At 47.7% G+C, this 17,187-nt stretch overlaps 1 protein-coding gene and 1 long non-coding RNA gene across 2 annotated transcripts in view; both read left to right on the forward strand.

The window, feature by feature from the left end:
- The first annotated feature begins 1,355 nt into the window (after positions 1-1,355).
- Positions 1,356-2,885, forward strand: LOC106724590. Its single transcript, XR_001360438.1, has 2 exons — positions 1,356-1,415; positions 2,512-2,885. It is a non-coding gene; the product is annotated as an uncharacterized LOC106724590 (long non-coding RNA).
- A 2,820-nt stretch (positions 2,886-5,705) lies between these two features.
- FCMR (Fc fragment of IgM receptor) overlaps positions 5,706-17,187 on the forward strand; it is a 16,458-nt gene continuing 4,976 nt past the window's right edge. The window contains exons 1-4 of the mRNA XM_014532497.1: positions 5,706-5,873; positions 13,389-13,721; positions 14,357-14,530; positions 15,692-15,914. Of these exons, the coding sequence (XP_014387983.1) occupies positions 5,834-5,873; positions 13,389-13,721; positions 14,357-14,530; positions 15,692-15,914 (770 nt within the window). The 5' untranslated portion in view covers positions 5,706-5,833. The remainder of the gene's footprint in view (positions 5,874-13,388; positions 13,722-14,356; positions 14,531-15,691; positions 15,915-17,187) is intronic.

Consider the following 17,187-nt stretch of genomic DNA (forward strand, 5'->3'; position numbering starts at 1 on the left):
CATCCTGATACTACAAGGTTGCAGGTTCCATCCCTGGACAGGACATATATAGGACGCAACCAACGAATGCATAAATAAGTGGAACAATAAATCAATGTTTCTCTCTTTCTCTCTCAAATCGATCAATAAATAAAAATGAAACACACACACACACACACACACACACACACACACACACACATATTAATCCTCACCAGAACCCAGGCATCTAGCAGAATGAACAGAGATGCTGCACACCCAGCCTGCAGCCTTTGTGTAAACATCACTGAGTCCTTGGAAGCCACAGCTCCTCTCAGTGTATTGTACTCACTACGACCTGAAATCCTCATCAGGTATACTCACCTCTCTGTCCACCTTGGGACAAATCAGAAAATGTCTCGAGTTCTGAGGTCTTAGGGATCCCGTAACATGGGCATATATACAACGAACCTTAAATACATGTTCTTAACACTTTACAGGGTAGAAAATTGAGGTCCTGAGAGGTGAAGAGGTTTGCTCAGGGGCACCAAATGAGTTACACTGATTTGATGACTCCTGTTTTCTTGGCCAGGGATCTCTCTACAAGAGCCCCTGCTCTCCTGGTGAAAACAGGATTCTAGAACAAGCAGAAGGGGAGGGAGAGGGGGAGGAAGACAAAATTGCAAATGGAGGCTGGTCTTTCCCAAGCCCCACCTCTGGTAAGACAACCGGTTCCCTTTCTGTCACTCACATGAATCTAAGAGGATAAGAGAATGGTCCAACACTCACAGCCCCTGTATTAGAAGAGTACCGAGTGGAAGGGAAGATAAGAGGGTATTTGATGGTGCCAAGGGAGGGTCTGGTCTCCAAAGAGCTAAGGTTTAAGGTCTTTCTCCCTCTGAGCTCTGTACCTCAACCAGCTGGCACTTGCTCACAAATAAAAATGTGACTTAATTAATAATTAAAGACTATGATTTCCACCAAAGAGGCTTAGACTGCATCTGTCCCCCATACCTTCTGTTTCCCAGACAACCCTTTCAGAGCAGTTTGCTTGGACCCCACTTTCAGGCACCCCATAACATGTATCTAAAACAAAGTCTCTTCTATCTCCATCACTGGGCTGAGGAGAGCTATGAAATTCCCTCCAAATGGGACCAAGATTATATTCAATACAAGAATAATTTGGTCACCACCAATGGTCAAGACCCCAAACCTCTGTGTAATAGAACATAATTAAGACTATTTATAACAGAACAAACTGAAAGCAGGTACAATCAGTGCTCCTCTTAGGCATTCAAAAAAATCTTGGTGAAGCATCCATAGAAACTAGAGCTGACTCTGTGTGGGGTGGGAATGGGAGGCTAGTGAGGGCTAATTCACCGCCTTCTCTTCACACAGAGCTCACGGCCACCACCGAGGACACTGTGGAGACCCAAGAGCCCAAGAAGGCCAAGAGGGTAAGGGTGAGGAGGGGGAAGGAGGCCTCCCTTGGGTGACAAAAAAAACACAGTATGAGGGACTGCAGTTAGACATTAGGAAAAACTACCTCAGAGTAGGGCTGTGTCAGAGCACAAAGAAACACAGTATGAGGGACTGCAGTTAGACATTAGGAAAAACTACCTCAGAGTAGGGCTGTGTCGGAGCAGGGAAGGCGGGATGAGCAGTGTTCAGGAGAAATGTCTGAGGTTGAGACGCATTTTACTGGCGTGGCGCTGGGCAGGTAGATGCACTATGTGTATAGGCTGAACGCACGCAGGAGGGAGGGAGGCTGGGGAAGAGCAAGGCAAGTGCATGAAGTTTGACCCCAGCGTGGGAAGGTCAAATATGAAAGGCTGGTGATTAGGCAGGTGCTCCTCCCGGGCTGGGGGCCCATGGACTTCATGTCACCCACCCTCCCTTGAGAGTTTGCTCATGACGGGCCTTTCGCCTGGGCCTGGAAGACATTTGAGGCTGGTGGGCAATTTGATAGTCACTAGATGTCCCTCCTCACCCCAACCAAGTGCGACTTCACTTGAAATCCTATCAGAGGGGACTCCTGTCTGTGGGTCACTATCACCCTCCCCTCGGCCTCCCTGATCCCAAGGTGATAGCGTTTATCAGGTCTGCTCTCCCTCACAGCAGCCAAGCCCAGCATTTGGAACAGTGATGGGAACCAGTTAGTTCTGGAGACAGTCTTTCCCCTCCAGTCTTGTGTTGTGTCCCTGGGCGGGTAGAGGAAGCCTGGACCACTCACCCAATGTGGCTGCTGCCAGCCTCGACCCCTTGCCCTCATGAACTGTGTGGGCAGAGCTTCCGGGGACAGGCCCAGGCAGCAGAGGGTTCCACTCCATGTGTCGGAAGGAGGTAGTGAGACCAGAGGGAGATATTTTTAGAAGCTGTGACTTTCCGTTTCTTGTTGGTAAGCATGGGGGCTGGCATAAGAACAGGTAGTCAACACAGGCTTGGGTTGCGGGGCCAGGGTTATGAATTCAGGATATTTAGTGTATCCTCTCCTTCCAACCCCCTTGCTGAGCGAATGCTCCAAACACTGACTCCTCTCTCATTCCCCCTCAGTCCTCCAAGGAGGAAGCTGACATGGCCCACACTGCCTTCCTGCTCCAGGCCAACAACATGGCGACCAACGTCCAAGATGGCCCCAGCGAAGCCTAGGCCAAGCGCCCTGCCTCCTCCTTCCACCCTTGACAATCACCTTCAGAATCATGTTGATCCTTAGGGCCCTCAGCTCGGGGGGCTCGCTGCCTGCACGCAACCCCACCCAGGCTTTTCCTACCTAGTCCCTCTTCAGTGGCATCCAATCCTGGCTTCATTGTTCCTGTTGGGGGCGAGGTGATGTGAGGAGTTCCTGTTTGAGGGAACTTCTTTCTAATGAGACAACTAAGATGTGGAAAGAGAAGGAATTTTTAGAAAGGCCTCCTCAAAAAAAAAAAGAAAAAAAAATAAAGAAAGAAAAGAAAAGAAAAAAGAAAAAAAGAGCTCAGGAAGGGTGGGAGGTAATTTTAGAAAGGAGGGCCATTCAGGGCTTCTCTGTACCCTTATTATGGGATGTCAATGGGATTCTCCTCTTTACTCCATCCCTTCATCTCTTATCCCCTCCCTCCCATCCATCCTCTCTTCTACTTTCCTTCATTAAAAATACATATACGAACTCTGGCCAGGTAGCTCAGTTGGTTAGAGCGTCATCCTGATACTACAAGGTTGCAGGTTCCATCCCTGGACAGGACATATATAGGACGCAACCAACGAATGCATAAATAAGTGGAACAATAAATCAATGTTTCTCTCTTTCTCTCTCAAATCGATCAATAAATAAAAATGAAACACACACACACACACACACACACACACACACACACACACATATTAATCCTCACCAGAACCCAGGCATCTAGCAGAATGAACAGAGATGCTGCACACCCAGCCTGCAGCCTTTGTGTAAACATCACTGAGTCCTTGGAAGCCACAGCTCCTCTCAGTGTATTGTACTCACTACGACCTGAAATCCTCATCAGGTATACTCACCTCTCTGTCCACCTTGGGACAAATCAGAAAATGTCTCGAGTTCTGAGGTCTTAGGGATCCCGTAACATGGGCATATATACAACGAACCTTAAATACATGTTCTTAACACTTTACAGGGTAGAAAATTGAGGTCCTGAGAGGTGAAGAGGTTTGCTCAGGGGCACCAAATGAGTTACACTGATTTGATGACTCCTGTTTTCTTGGCCAGGGATCTCTCTACAAGAGCCCCTGCTCTCCTGGTGAAAACAGGATTCTAGAACAAGCAGAAGGGGAGGGAGAGGGGGAGGAAGACAAAATTGCAAATGGAGGCTGGTCTTTCCCAAGCCCCACCTCTGGTAAGACAACCGGTTCCCTTTCTGTCACTCACATGAATCTAAGAGGATAAGAGAATGGTCCAACACTCACAGCCCCTGTATTAGAAGAGTACCGAGTGGAAGGGAAGATAAGAGGGTATTTGATGGTGCCAAGGGAGGGTCTGGTCTCCAAAGAGCTAAGGTTTAAGGTCTTTCTCCCTCTGAGCTCTGTACCTCAACCAGCTGGCACTTGCTCACAAATAAAAATGTGACTTAATTAATAATTAAAGACTATGATTTCCACCAAAGAGGCTTAGACTGCATCTGTCCCCCATACCTTCTGTTTCCCAGACAACCCTTTCAGAGCAGTTTGCTTGGACCCCACTTTCAGGCACCCCATAACATGTATCTAAAACAAAGTCTCTTCTATCTCCATCACTGGGCTGAGGAGAGCTATGAAATTCCCTCCAAATGGGACCAAGATTATATTCAATACAAGAATAATTTGGTCACCACCAATGGTCAAGACCCCAAACCTCTGTGTAATAGAACATAATTAAGACTATTTATAACAGAACAAACTGAAAGCAGGTACAATCAGTGCTCCTCTTAGGCATTCAAAAAAATCTTGGTGAAGCATCCATAGAATACTTGACCTTGAATTTCATACCTTAATGGGGTATCCTCCAAGATCAAGAAACTGTTCATCAAAATTCAAGTTACCAAATAAATAAACTCCCTCCACAGGAATATCACCTAGAAGTTACTTAAAGAATAGCTTGGCTTTTAGAATAGTTGATCCAAAGTCACTTGGAGGACAGTGATTAGATTAAAAAAAAATTTTCAAAAAACCATCATTGTCTACTAAGGCCATTCCTAGGTTCTAGCACTGAAACTTGTCAGAACCTATAAGCGCCCACCCCAGCCCAGACTCCTCCTCCGGGCTCTGTGTATGGAGAGTTCTCTCTGGGAGGGAGTTCTTCCCAGCCTTCTCTCCTGCCTGAGGTGGGGCACAACCTTCACTTCCACCCAGGCCTTGAACATGATGCTTCTGATGCCACATGCTTCCTAAGCCTGCCCTTGACAGGACTCAGACATCAGTCCTCCTTGTCTCCCCTCCAGCCCCACCAACCCCAGTGCCCAGTCCTGAGCCTTGGGCTCCTCCCTGGCCAGGAGGGGTGGTTGTCTGGAATATTTCTCTGTCCTCTACATCGGGGATACATACCTAGCTTCTCCGGAATGAGAGCAAATCAGTCCAGGAGCCCCAACACTACAGGTGTGTGTCAAACCCTATCACAGTTTTACCCCTGGGAAACTGCTCTCTGACTCACCAAAGGGTCATGCCTGGGACAGAGGCTTAAGGTGCAGCTTCCGTATTAATACCAACAACCTGCAGCCAATCCTAAGCCTGTGCAGCCTATATCAGTCCCTAGAATCAAAAGCCAAGATATGTCACTAAAGCTGCAGACAATCCTATATTATTCTTGACTAAGAAATCGAGGTTAAAAATCCATAGCATTCCCATATAGTAGATGCTCAAATAATTGTCAGATAAGTTCAAGGGCTACAACCAGCACCTCTGACTCAGGCACAAGCTTCTGTCCACACAGCCTCCCTCAGACCAAGAAAAGTGGTGATGAGGCTCTTATATCCTGAAGACAAGAAAAAAGTAGAAGGACTCTGGCTAAGACATCAATGAATACACATAAGGCATGGGAGGCCCCTCCAAGAGAAAGTGCCCAAGACAAAGAAATATCATGCCTGGTAGTTTCTGGTGGTCTTTAGGATCTGCGTAGAAGCCTTTGAACCCTGGTGACCCAATCTCGTGCAACACATGTTTTCTCAACTCCTGACTTCCGTTGTGGTTTGCTGATGTTTTCTTTTTTGGTCTAAGACTAGCAAGCAAATAAGAGGGGCAGTCATTTCCTCATTTTCAAGTCTTCATCCCCACATGGGCCAGAAATCTCTTTCAAACCCCAGATTGTGACAGTTCCTGGGTGAGCAGTGGATCTTTGTCCCCCTCTCCTGAGGCTCTTGAATGGGACCTTGTCCTGGAAGGAGCCATGGACCTCTGGCTTTGGTTAATTTACTTCCTGCCCACAGGTAAGTGCTGTGGGGAAAGAGCTTGCATGTCTGATGAGGTTTGAATCGGCCATGGGTAGAGAAGTGGCTGGTGTCTCCAGCTCTGAGGTTTCTAGACAGAATGAGGTGCAGACCAATCCTAGGGCAGGACATGGACGGAGGCCAGATGAGGCTTTGGAGAACCTCCCCACATCCTGCTAGCGCCAGTGACAGCTCCGCACATCTCCATGTTCAAGGGCTCTTAAAGCACTTTCATGAGTTTGGTTCCTGCTGGGTCTCATGAAAGCTTGTGAGGTAGGCAGGGCAGGGACCATCCCTATTTTATCAATGACAAAACTGAGGCTCAAAGCTAGAAAGTGCCAAGGCAGGACCAGAAACCAGGACTTCTGACTGGAACCCATGATACCTCGTGGCTGATCGCCTCAGTGTCTCTCCCTTCAGTTCCAGGGCTGTGCCCTTGGACACTTGAGGTCCTGAAGGTATAGCTGTACCAAGCTGCTGTGACTTTAGGCAGAGTTCTGTGTGACTTGTCACACCCTCTCCTGTCATCACCCTTGAGGTCATTGGACAGTTACCTGGGCTCCTGCCAGAGCCAACCCCTTAGGGAGATATAGGAGATATGAAGGGTGGCTGATGTGAGGTTAAGACCCCACGAACAATGTTTTATAGGAGGGAATGCCAGGGATCATCTAGTCCAGTAGTCGGCAAACTGCGGCTCGCGAGCCACATGCGGCTCTTTGGCCCCTTGAGTGTGACTCTTCCACAAAATACCGACTTCTGCGCATGGGCCACAAAGTTTCAATTGCACTGTACATGCGCGCCCGCATGTGGTATTTTGTGGAAGAGCCACACTCAAGGGGCCAAAGAGCCGCATGTGGCTCGCGAGCCGCAGTTTGCCGACTACTGGACTAGATGATCCCTGGCATTCCCTCCTATAAAACATTGTTCGTGGGGTCTTAACCTCACATCAGCCACCCTTCATATCTCCTATATCTCCCTAAGGGGTTGGCTCTGGCAGGAGCCCAGGTAACTGTCCAATGACCTCAAGGGTGATGACAGGAGAGGGTGTGACAAGTCACACAGAACTCTGCCTAAAGTCACAGCAGCTTGGTACAGCTATACCTTCAGGACCTCAAGTGTCCAAGGGCACAGCCCTGGAACTGAAGGGAGAGACACTGAGGCGATCAGCCACGAGGTATCATGGGTTCCAGTCAGAAGTCCTGGTTTCTGGTCCTGCCTTGGCACTTTCTAGCTTTGAGCCTCAGTTTTGTCATTGATAAAATAGGGATGGTCCCTGCCCTGCCTACCTCACAAGCTTTCATGAGACCCAGCAGGAACCAAACTCATGAAAGTGCTTTAAGAGCCCTTGAACATGGAGATGTGCGGAGCTGTCACTTATCAGAGAATTTCCAAAACTTCATTTCTGGATGTTGCATCCCAGGTCGGTTCCCAGGGCCACACCTCTGGGCGCTGCTGCCTCTGGTGCCCACGGGGGACTGAGGCTTCTTCCCACATCCTTCTGGGTGGATGTGGCTCACGGCCTCCAGGCTCCTCAGTGGTCCTGTGCACACCCCTCCCCCTGGCCCCTACACACCAGATTTATCACAAGCTCTCCAAAACACAAAACAATGACGTCCGCAGTGGAAATCGAGTGTGAGGCTCAGAGCAGGTGCAGAGGAAGCGTGTGTGGGGGCGGGCAACCTGCCCTGCCCACCCTATCTGTGTCTCTACCAGCCCGGAGCAGCTGTACTCGTGACTTCCTGCAACCACACTCGGCCAACGGGTCAGTGGGCAGCCTCAGGCTCTGATTAGAGTGAGTGAAGGCCAGAGGCCACAGGTCCCCTTAGCCTCCATCCTTCCTGACTTCGAGAGCTCTGCCACATAGCTGGGCAGCTATGGGTTCCATGTCTGGGACTGTCTTGGAGAGAGAGAACAAATGAAGGAATGTGTCGTAGGTGTGATTGCGGGCGTGAGTGTGTGTGAGCGTGAATGTGTAGTGTGTAATGTGTGAGAGTTGAGTGACATATAGCTGTAATGTGTAAGTGTGTGACGGTAGCCCTAGTCCGTTTCCCAAACTCGGTATCTCAGTTAACAGCTGTCTCATTGGTCACCATCCAAACCAGCTAATCTCTCTAAACTATCACTGATATGAGCTGCAAAATGTTAGAATGGCTCTTCACAACCTCTTTCCATTTGTCCCCAGCCATACTTTGATTCAATCAATGGCCAATTCGTGTTCTTTCTAGATTTCCATGTGCCAGGATAAGAAGCAATGGCAGCCTCTACTAGAGACGTAACAGGGGGAAGGAAAGGAAAAGAAAAGAACACACAGTCATCTCGTACCTATTTTTTCCTCTTCCTGCAGTTTGACCTACCTATAGTTCCAGATTGATTTTTCTAAAAGCTTGACTCCAATCATAGGATTGCCCTCCCACTGCCTACTGAATTATATACCTCTCCCTTGTACTTCTCTGTATGTCTGAGCTTATACATTCCCCAGCACTTCCCTAACCTCCAGCTAAACAGGACTTCTTGAGCATGTGCTAGACTTACTGCCACCAGCCCTTGATCATCCCATTTCTTCTGCCAGAAACATTCTTCTGCTCACCTCTACCATCTATGGGTCCTTCAAAACTAATCTCAACCATCGCCTCCTTCCTAGACACTTTCCAGAACCTTCTCTTTTGAAACCCAATAGCTGATCCCATTCTGCCTTGTATTGTGGTTTGGGGTGTTGCCCACCTCATTTTGTTGATTAAATGGTAATCTCCTTGAGGGTCTAAATGGATTTTTTATTCATACTTGCTTTCTTTCTGATGGCTTGAGTATGGAAGAAAGTAAAATGTTTGTCAAATTGAAGATCAAAAACCCCTAAAAAGCCCAAGGGAACAGAGTTTTAATGAAGCGTCAGGCTGGGTGAGAGGTAGTGAGGCATAAGTGAACACAATGTGAGTAAAATTAAACTCAGACCTCAGGGGGAAGAGGGGTTGGGTGGGAGCAGAAGGTCTCCAGGAGTGAAGGGTGACTAAATTGTACCACAGCCATATCTTCTAAGCAATAACATCATTCTATCTGGGCCAGAGGAGTCCAGGATCTGGGCCAGGTTCTTCTCCATTTGTGCCCATACCCACAGGGTGAGGAGTTCACAGGCCCAATGGGATGTGCCCACGCCAAGGCCACCCCTAACCCCCTCTTCTAGACCTTGAATTCTTTGTCCAAATGTCTGCAGGCCCATTTTCAATGACTGTGTGCACTTCCATCTCAGGGTCTTCTATCCGTTGGCCTATGAAAAGGTGGCACAGGTGTCTGCCTGGGACGGAGATAGATGGAGCTTATTATACCTGCCAGCTGGGGAATCCATCGTGTATATACCAGCACCAGTGTGGTGTTGGCAGGAGCCAGGGATGAGAGAAGCAGGGAGATAAGCAAGAGGCTGGGGCAGGGACGTGGGGCCTTTCTTTACCTTATAGCCATGTTTTAGAGTGAACATCCAAGGAGTGTGAATTTGTAAAGAGAGGGGGATAGAACAAACTTTATTTAACAGTTTATTAGCTTTATTTATACCTGCAAAATATTTAGACATATAATATATGGGCCTTTATTTGCATTCATGCCCCAGGTCCTGGTTCCCAGAGCCCAATGCATGAGGCCTAAGCTATAGGCCACACTGCCTGGAGCCTTAGGTGGCTTTGCCTAATAAAGTAAGGCAGTATCACAAGGTGTAGACTTTCAAACCATTTTTACCAATAACAATAATAATAATAATAATACATGCAAACACTAGGTGTTGTGATCCAGCACACACACACACACACACACACACACACACACACACCCCTACAATTTGTTCTTGATTCTTTCATACGGGGATGAGTTTTGGGGTTCAGCAGTTGGATGAATGTTGGTGCTCTTTACTGAGATGGGAAGAGCTTGTAAAGAAATCAGTTTTGTTTTGTTCTTTACTGTTGTTTTGTTTTTCATTAAATTTATTGGGGGATGGTTAATAGGGTCATATAGGTTTCAAGTGTGCATTTCTATGATACATGATCTGTATATTGCACTGTGTGCCCACCACCCAACGTTAAATCATCTTCCTCACCATATATTTAGCCCCCTTACCCCACTCACCACTCTCCCACCCCAGCCTCTTGCTTATCTCCCACTGGTATCCACCATAATTTTGTCTGTTTATATGAGTTTTAGTTCTATATTCCACATATGAGTGAAATCACATTGTTCTTAGCTTTTTCTGACTGATTTATTTCACTTAGCATTTCCAAGGTCCACCCACGTTGTCGTAGATGGCAGTATTTCATCTTTTCTTATGGCTGAGAGTATCCATTGTATTTATGTACCACATCTTCTTTATCCAGTCCTCTATCAAAGGACACTTTGGTTGCCTCCATGTCTTGGCCATGGTGAATAATGCTGCAATGAATATAGGGGCGCATGTATTTTTGTGAATAAAGGTTTTCAAATTTGGGGGGTAGATACCCAGAAAAGGGGTTGCTGGGTCATATGGTAGCTCTATTCTTAATTTCTTAAGGAATGGCCATTCTGTTTTCCGTAGTGGCTGTACCATTCTACATTCCCACCAGCAGAGAATGAGGGTCCCCTTTTCTCTACAACCTCCCCAACCCTGTTTTTACTTGTCTTGTTGGTAACAGGTGTGAGGTGGCAGCTCATTGTAGTTTTGATTTGCATTTCCCTAATAGCTAGTCAAGTTGAACATCTTTTCATATATCTGTTGGCCTTTTGTATGTCTTCTTGAGAGAGTTGTCTGTTCAGATCCTCTGCCCATTTTTTAAAAGAATTGTTTGGTGCTGAGTTGTATGAGTTCTTTATATATTTTGAAAATTAACCACTCGTCTGAGCTATTGTTTGCTAATATCTCCCATTTGGTTGGTTGCCCTTTTGTTCTGTTGTTGGTTTCTTTTGGTTTGCAGAAGCTTTTTAGTTTGATATAGTTCCATTCATTTCTTTTTGTCTTTACTTCCCACATGCAAAAGAATGAAACTAAATTACAGTTTATCTCCATCTAAAAAAATTAATTCAAAATGGACCAAAGACCTACATATAAGATCTGAAACAATAAATTACATAGGAAACATAGGTACTAAACTTATAGACCTTGGTTGTAGAAAACATTTTATAAGTTTGACCCAAAAGGCAAGGGTAGAAATGGGTTTTGGAAAAGAAATCAAGAGTCCTTTTTTTGCCATTGTTTGTTTGAAACACATAGTAGATATTCACATGGAATCCAAATGTAAACATTGGGAAGGCAATTCTAGAGCCCAGAGGTAAAGACAAGACTGGAGATATATGTTTGGGTGAACTCTGTATAGAGTTGGCATGAAAAGCCACAGGAATAAATAAGCTAGTGTGGGGGGGAGAGGGGGGAGTGATGGAGGACAGAGAAAAGCACACACCCAAGTACGAGGCCCTGGGGTGGCCCAACATTGGGAGGTGAATAGAGAAGAAGTAAGTAAGGAGATGGAAAAAGAATAGCTATTGAGAGTGTGGTGTCAGGGAAGACAAGAGAAGAAAGTGTTTCAAGGGCTCAATTTCATCAAATGCTGCCAGGAGGGTGAGTAAAAGGAAGACAAAGAAGCAACCATTAAACATGGCAGTAGGAAGACACTGGGTGGCCTTGATTAGAGCCCTTTCAGTGGAGTGTTGGAGACAAAATTCTGACAGGTGTAGGTAGAAGAGGAACTGGGAGGCGTGGAAGTAGATTCAGTGAGTTTGATGGCTCGTTTGAGAAAGAGAACAGAGACGGGTGGCAGCTGAAGGGGAGGCAAAAGTCACTGAGGGGTTTTCAATAAGGCACAATGGAGCGTGTGTGGAAGCCATGGCGAAGTGGGAAGAGGAGAAAGCAAGAGGCAGGGAGAGAAAAGGATAATTGCAGGAGAGAGATTCTGGGGAAGGTGAGCAGGATGGGTTTCAGGGTACACATGAAGGCACTAGCGTTTGATAGGAAGGGGGACACTCCATTCACTGTGAAGGCACGAAGGGCAGGCTGCAGGCCTGGACACACATACGTTAGTGTACGCGGAAGTGAAAAGTTGATTTGGATGTTTCTCATCCTTTTAACAAAGTCTGCTCTATCTTATAAATTTAAACGTCTCAGGCCAGCTTCCTTCTTTCAGAGATTCTGCTATGGCTTGAGTTATAAGCTGCTCATTATCACCCCCCCCACCCGAAAATCATCGCTTTGTGGAATCCAGAATCTATCTCTTGAGCTCTGTCACCAGCCAAGGCCATGTGACCCCTTACCTTATTTTGCATTATGAAAATTATATTATTTTCATGTTCCAAACATCCATTTATATCTAATTATATAATTAGTAACTTTTGAAATCCTCCCCTACAGCGCCACTATAAATCAAGTCACCAAATTATAGATTAATGTCACTTACTTAGTTTAGTAGCTAAAATGCCATTAAACAGCTTGGCTCCTTTATATAGCTTCTTTCACTCCTCCCTTTTGGATGACAGTTAGAAGCTACTCTGAACTCCAAGGAGAGCTGGGGTCTGGTCATTGTCATCTTGCTAACTGGTCTGTCTCTTCGTGGGATCTTTGACACTGTGCTGTAGTGGCTGTCCATTTGTGTGGATTTGTTCATTTTAAGAAGAATATAGAGTTGCAGTCAAGAGATCAAGGTTCTTTTTTTTTATTGATTTCAGAGAGGAAAGGAGAGGGAGAGAGAGATAGAAACATCAATGGTGAGAAAGAATCATCGGTCGGCCACTTCCTGCACCCCCCCTACTGGGGATGAAACCTGCAACTCAAGTATGTGCCCTGACCAGGAATCAAACCGTGACCTCCTGGCTCATGGGTCAACACTCAACCACTGAGCCACACCAGCCAGGCAGTGGCTATCCATTTGTATCACCCACTGAATGAGTCCTTCTGTGAGGGGAGGAATACCAACCATCGTATTGTGCCTTGAAAGGCATTCAATTCATGCTCATTGACTGATTTAACAACTAGAACTAGGTGGGGATGGTTGTTTCGGCTGAATGGATCTGAGCAAAGCAAAACTAGACAGACAAACCTGTTGCAGCAAAATGGTTTCATGCCTCCCAATGCCACACTGAAGTCACCTGGGGGTTACGTGCTGTTTGTGGTTACCATGGAATATTCCCTCTCCTTGGAGTGGAGTATTTTTTTTACTATATTCTTAGGGGGTTGGTGTCCTCCTGGACATGGGTTTGGTGATGAGCTGTGGGTTATGCTCAGGCTTGGGCTGGGGAGAAGTGCAGCTGAGACAAGTTTGGGCACAGAGATGAACATAAAGTAGGACTGAGGATGTACAGAGAGGTGGGCCTGGGAACAGGTTGGGGATGAGTCTAGGGCTAGAGATGAGGATAGCACTGAAGCTGAGGGCTGGCTGAGGCTTGGGCTGGTAAAGGGGATGGGCTGTTCTGGGGATGAGCCCGAGGCTGGACTGGGGCCTGGGCTGGAAAGAGGGCTGGAGGTGGGAGTATGGCTGGTGATGAGGCTTCCTGTCCATTCACTCCCTCTTCCTGCAGTATCTGGAGCCCTGGTGCTCCCAGAAGTCAAGCTGGAGGGGATGCTGGGCGGATCTATTACCATTGAGTGCCCGCTTCCTGAAACGTATACGAGAGTGTATCTCTGCCGCGAGATAGACAAATCTCAAGCGTGTTTCACCGTGGTGTCCAACAAGCGCTTTGTCAGGAAGGAATACAAGCAACGCATCACCCTGAAGCTGTGTCCAGACCAGAACCTGTTTCTAGTGAAGGTGACAGAGCTGACCCAGAGTGACAGCGGAGTCTATGCCTGTGGGACAGGCACGCACACAGACCGGGGCAAGACCCAGAAAGTCACCCTGGATGTCCACAGTGGTAGGTGCCCGACCTGATGGAGGCTCCGCCCAGCCGGCAAACCTTTCCACTCAGGAAGGTTAGGACAGCATCGGACTATGGCAGTCCCCCAGACTCTATGCTAGTGCCATAATAGTCAGTCCAATAATAACTTGGATTTGGATTGGTGGACCCTGTAGAGTCAATTAAATTCAGGGTCCACAGAATTGTCTATGCAAGCAAGGTTGGCGCTCTCCTTGTGTTGAATTGTACCCAACCTACCCGGGGCATGAGGGGAGGAGCGGGGGCTGAGATTGAGGAGAGGCTCTGAGAGTGGAGGAAATTGGGAGCAAAAAGACATAATTCTCCCATGAGAAATATCAGGGGTGAATATTAAGGGAAGACAGTCATTTCTCAAGCCACATTTGTAGGCCAAACATGTTGCTTTAGGATCTGATCCTTTCCATATTTCTGCGGAGTCCTGTCTTTCTCCACCAACTCCCTTACACGCCAGCAGCACTAATTCAACAGCCTAGAAACCCAGAGGCCTCTGGGTTGATTGGGTTGGGTGAAAGGGTTTCTTTTTCTGCTCCTCTTGGGGGACCCTGCCCTCATCCCCTCGCTGCCATCCACCCTGGCCGAGTCAGCTTCAGCTCCTACCACTGCCCCTTCCCCAGGCTTCCAGCTCCTCCCAGAGCCCACCAGTGCATTCCTCATGCCTCCAGCAGAGTATGACCCCTTCTGGGAAGAGGAGCCGTTTCCACCATGGTCTCGGAGAGTTCCACCCATGGAGATGCTCCCTTGGTTCCAGAAACCTGTACTTGTCAGTTCCCTCGAAGTCCTTCCCCAAGGTCAGTTCCCCAAAGCTGGGGTGGGAGGGGTGGTGGAGGTGATAGGGCGTTGTGAGAAGGGAAGGAGGTTGTGTTCGTTCATAGAGTGGTTGGTTGGCAGAGCATAGCGGAGTCTCCGATGTGTGTTTCCCTGACTCAGGAGAGGGTACCCCCCTGAGGTCTGTTTCTGTGTCCTTCAAGCCCAGCCTACAGCCTGGACACTCGGCTCTAGTCGCAGAACTGACATCACCACTAGGTGGCACCGCAAGCAATGGAGTTTGTGCTCCATTCACAAAATCCAGCTCTTTTATGAATGACTGCGGAAACCGAAATGGGGCAGAAGGTTCCCAGCTGGAGCTCATTATGACTCCTGCTGCCCACAGGGCTGTCTTCCACTTGCTGCCATACAGTGATCTTAACAACTCTATTTTGCAATGAAAAAAAAAAAGAATGATTATACTTAATGATACCTTTACATTCTCTATCATTTCCCTGTTTTAAATGCATTTTGACATGCAATATTGCCATCCCACCTACCCTGTGGGGTAGATACATTAATTGAACATGGTGTCACTCGAGGACCCTGCTGGGCGCCAAGAGGGAGAGTGCAGCTGAGCTCATTATGTGCCCCTGGTTGTGACTGACAGGTGTGTGTGTGTGGGGGGGGGGGGACAATAGACAAGCACATGGCAGAACACAAGGCTTTCTCCATGCTCAGAGGAGGGGAGGCTGATCTGCCTGGGAAGCCGGGGAAGGCTGCCTGGAGAAAATGGCGTTTGAAGCAAATCTGGGTAGAATTTCCTGGGTGTGGACGGCACTAAGAATGCTAGGAAGGCATTCCAGGCCCTGAGGAGTGCAAGAACAAAGGTAGCCTAGGTCCGCGGTCGGCAAACCGCGGCCCCTTGAGTGTGGCTCTTCCACAAAATACCACGGGTGGGCGCGCACGTGCAGTGCGACTGCAACTTCGTGGCCACACTCAAGGGGCCAAAGAGCCGCATGTGGCTCACGAGCTGCAGTTTGCCAACCACTGGCCTAGGTGAAAGGGGAGTGTGTTCAGGAAAGAGGTGGTCACGGCCCACCCCTAAGGGGAGAGTGTGTTCAGGAAAGAGGTGGTCACGGCCCACCCCTGCTGGAGACCAGGGTGTGTGATGGAAGATCACTTTTTCCCACTGTCTCCTGCAGTAACCTCACCGGCTCCAAGGACAGAGACCCCTCCAGCACACCACCCCTCCCCCACCACCCCAGTCACCCACCGCCCTCGAGTTTCCAGGTCATCGGCAGTGGTGGCGGCCAAGCCCACAACCCGCCAGCCATCCACCACAAGCTCAAAGACCTCAGCACCGGAGAGGCTGCTCAGGCCCCAGACAGCCAGCTACAACCAGCACACCAGGCTTCACAGGCAGAGGTGAGAGGCCTCCACCACCCGGGATGGGCTAGAACCCAGGCAAAATAGTCTAGAATTCGGAGACCCACTGAAATGTCTACCAACCAAGGCCCTTCTTGGCTTTGTCTCTAGAAGGCCACTGTGACACAGACGACCTGTGAGTATAGCACATTAACTCTTTAGTGCCCTTAACATGAATATACTTGCCAACGCCCCAGCAGGCGATCCTGTAGAAGCCAGACCCCAAATTTTCAGTCCCTCCGCATTCATTCACATCTGTTTCGATGGGGAGAAACTAAACGAGAATAAAATTAACGACTAAACTATTGAGGATTATAACTACTTTCACGTGTTTCCTTTTACTTTTTCAATCTAGCTATTAGGAAATTTTAAATTACATGTATGATTCACGCTATGTTTCTATTGGACAGCACTGCTCGAAAGGCTAGATGCTAGGGAAGTGCTGTAATAGACCAGTAGGGGGCAGCATTACAGCAGCCGCCAAAGAAAAGCTACAATAATCGGAATTATTTTTACCTAAGCAAAGATCAACATGTGAGTGAGGAAAGGGACCTTCATTTAGGTCTTATAGATGAGGAAACTGAGACCATGAGAGCGAAGTAGTTTCAAACGGAACCAGGATTCCTGATTATTGTTCAGGAAATGACAACAGCCTACTAGGGAAGAAATCAAGGCAAGTCAATCAACATTTTCTTACTCTGTGTCAAGCATGGCGCTATGTCCTGAAGATGTAGAAAAACGAAGCCATGCGGTATATAGGTCTATCTCGCTAATGCAAGTCTGACCGTGACAAAGGTTGTAAATGCTATGATCACCAGAATTGGGAAGAGGGAGAAAAGAATCGGTTCTGGTTTGCCATGTTCAGGGAAGAGGACTTACCTGCTGGCTCTTTGTGGAAAGTAAAATTTCCACATGCAGAGGAAAGAGAGGGGAGGCCTCCTAGGCAGAGGGAGCACCATGAGAAAAACATCCTCTTTCCCACAATGAGAAGAAACGAACTCATTGAACATTTGCAATAAGCTTGAGGAAACTGAGGTACAGAAAGGGAATCTGACATTTGCTGACCGCCGCGTAGACCCGGTGCATGAAGTTCTTTTCATCCACTCTGTGGTTCGCCCTTAAACGGTTCTGTGAAATCGGTTTTACTAGACCCATGGACAGGGAAATGAGGCTCAGAGAAGGTAGGAGACTGGTTCCAGATCACACAGCCAGTGAAAATCTGAATCTAAATTTGAACCCAGGTTTCCTGGCTCCAGAAACAAGCCTCTTTGTT

This window comes from Myotis brandtii, unplaced genomic scaffold (genome assembly GCF_000412655.1).
Source record: "Myotis brandtii unplaced genomic scaffold, ASM41265v1 scaffold898, whole genome shotgun sequence".
NCBI lineage: Eukaryota > Metazoa > Chordata > Mammalia > Chiroptera > Vespertilionidae > Myotis > Myotis brandtii.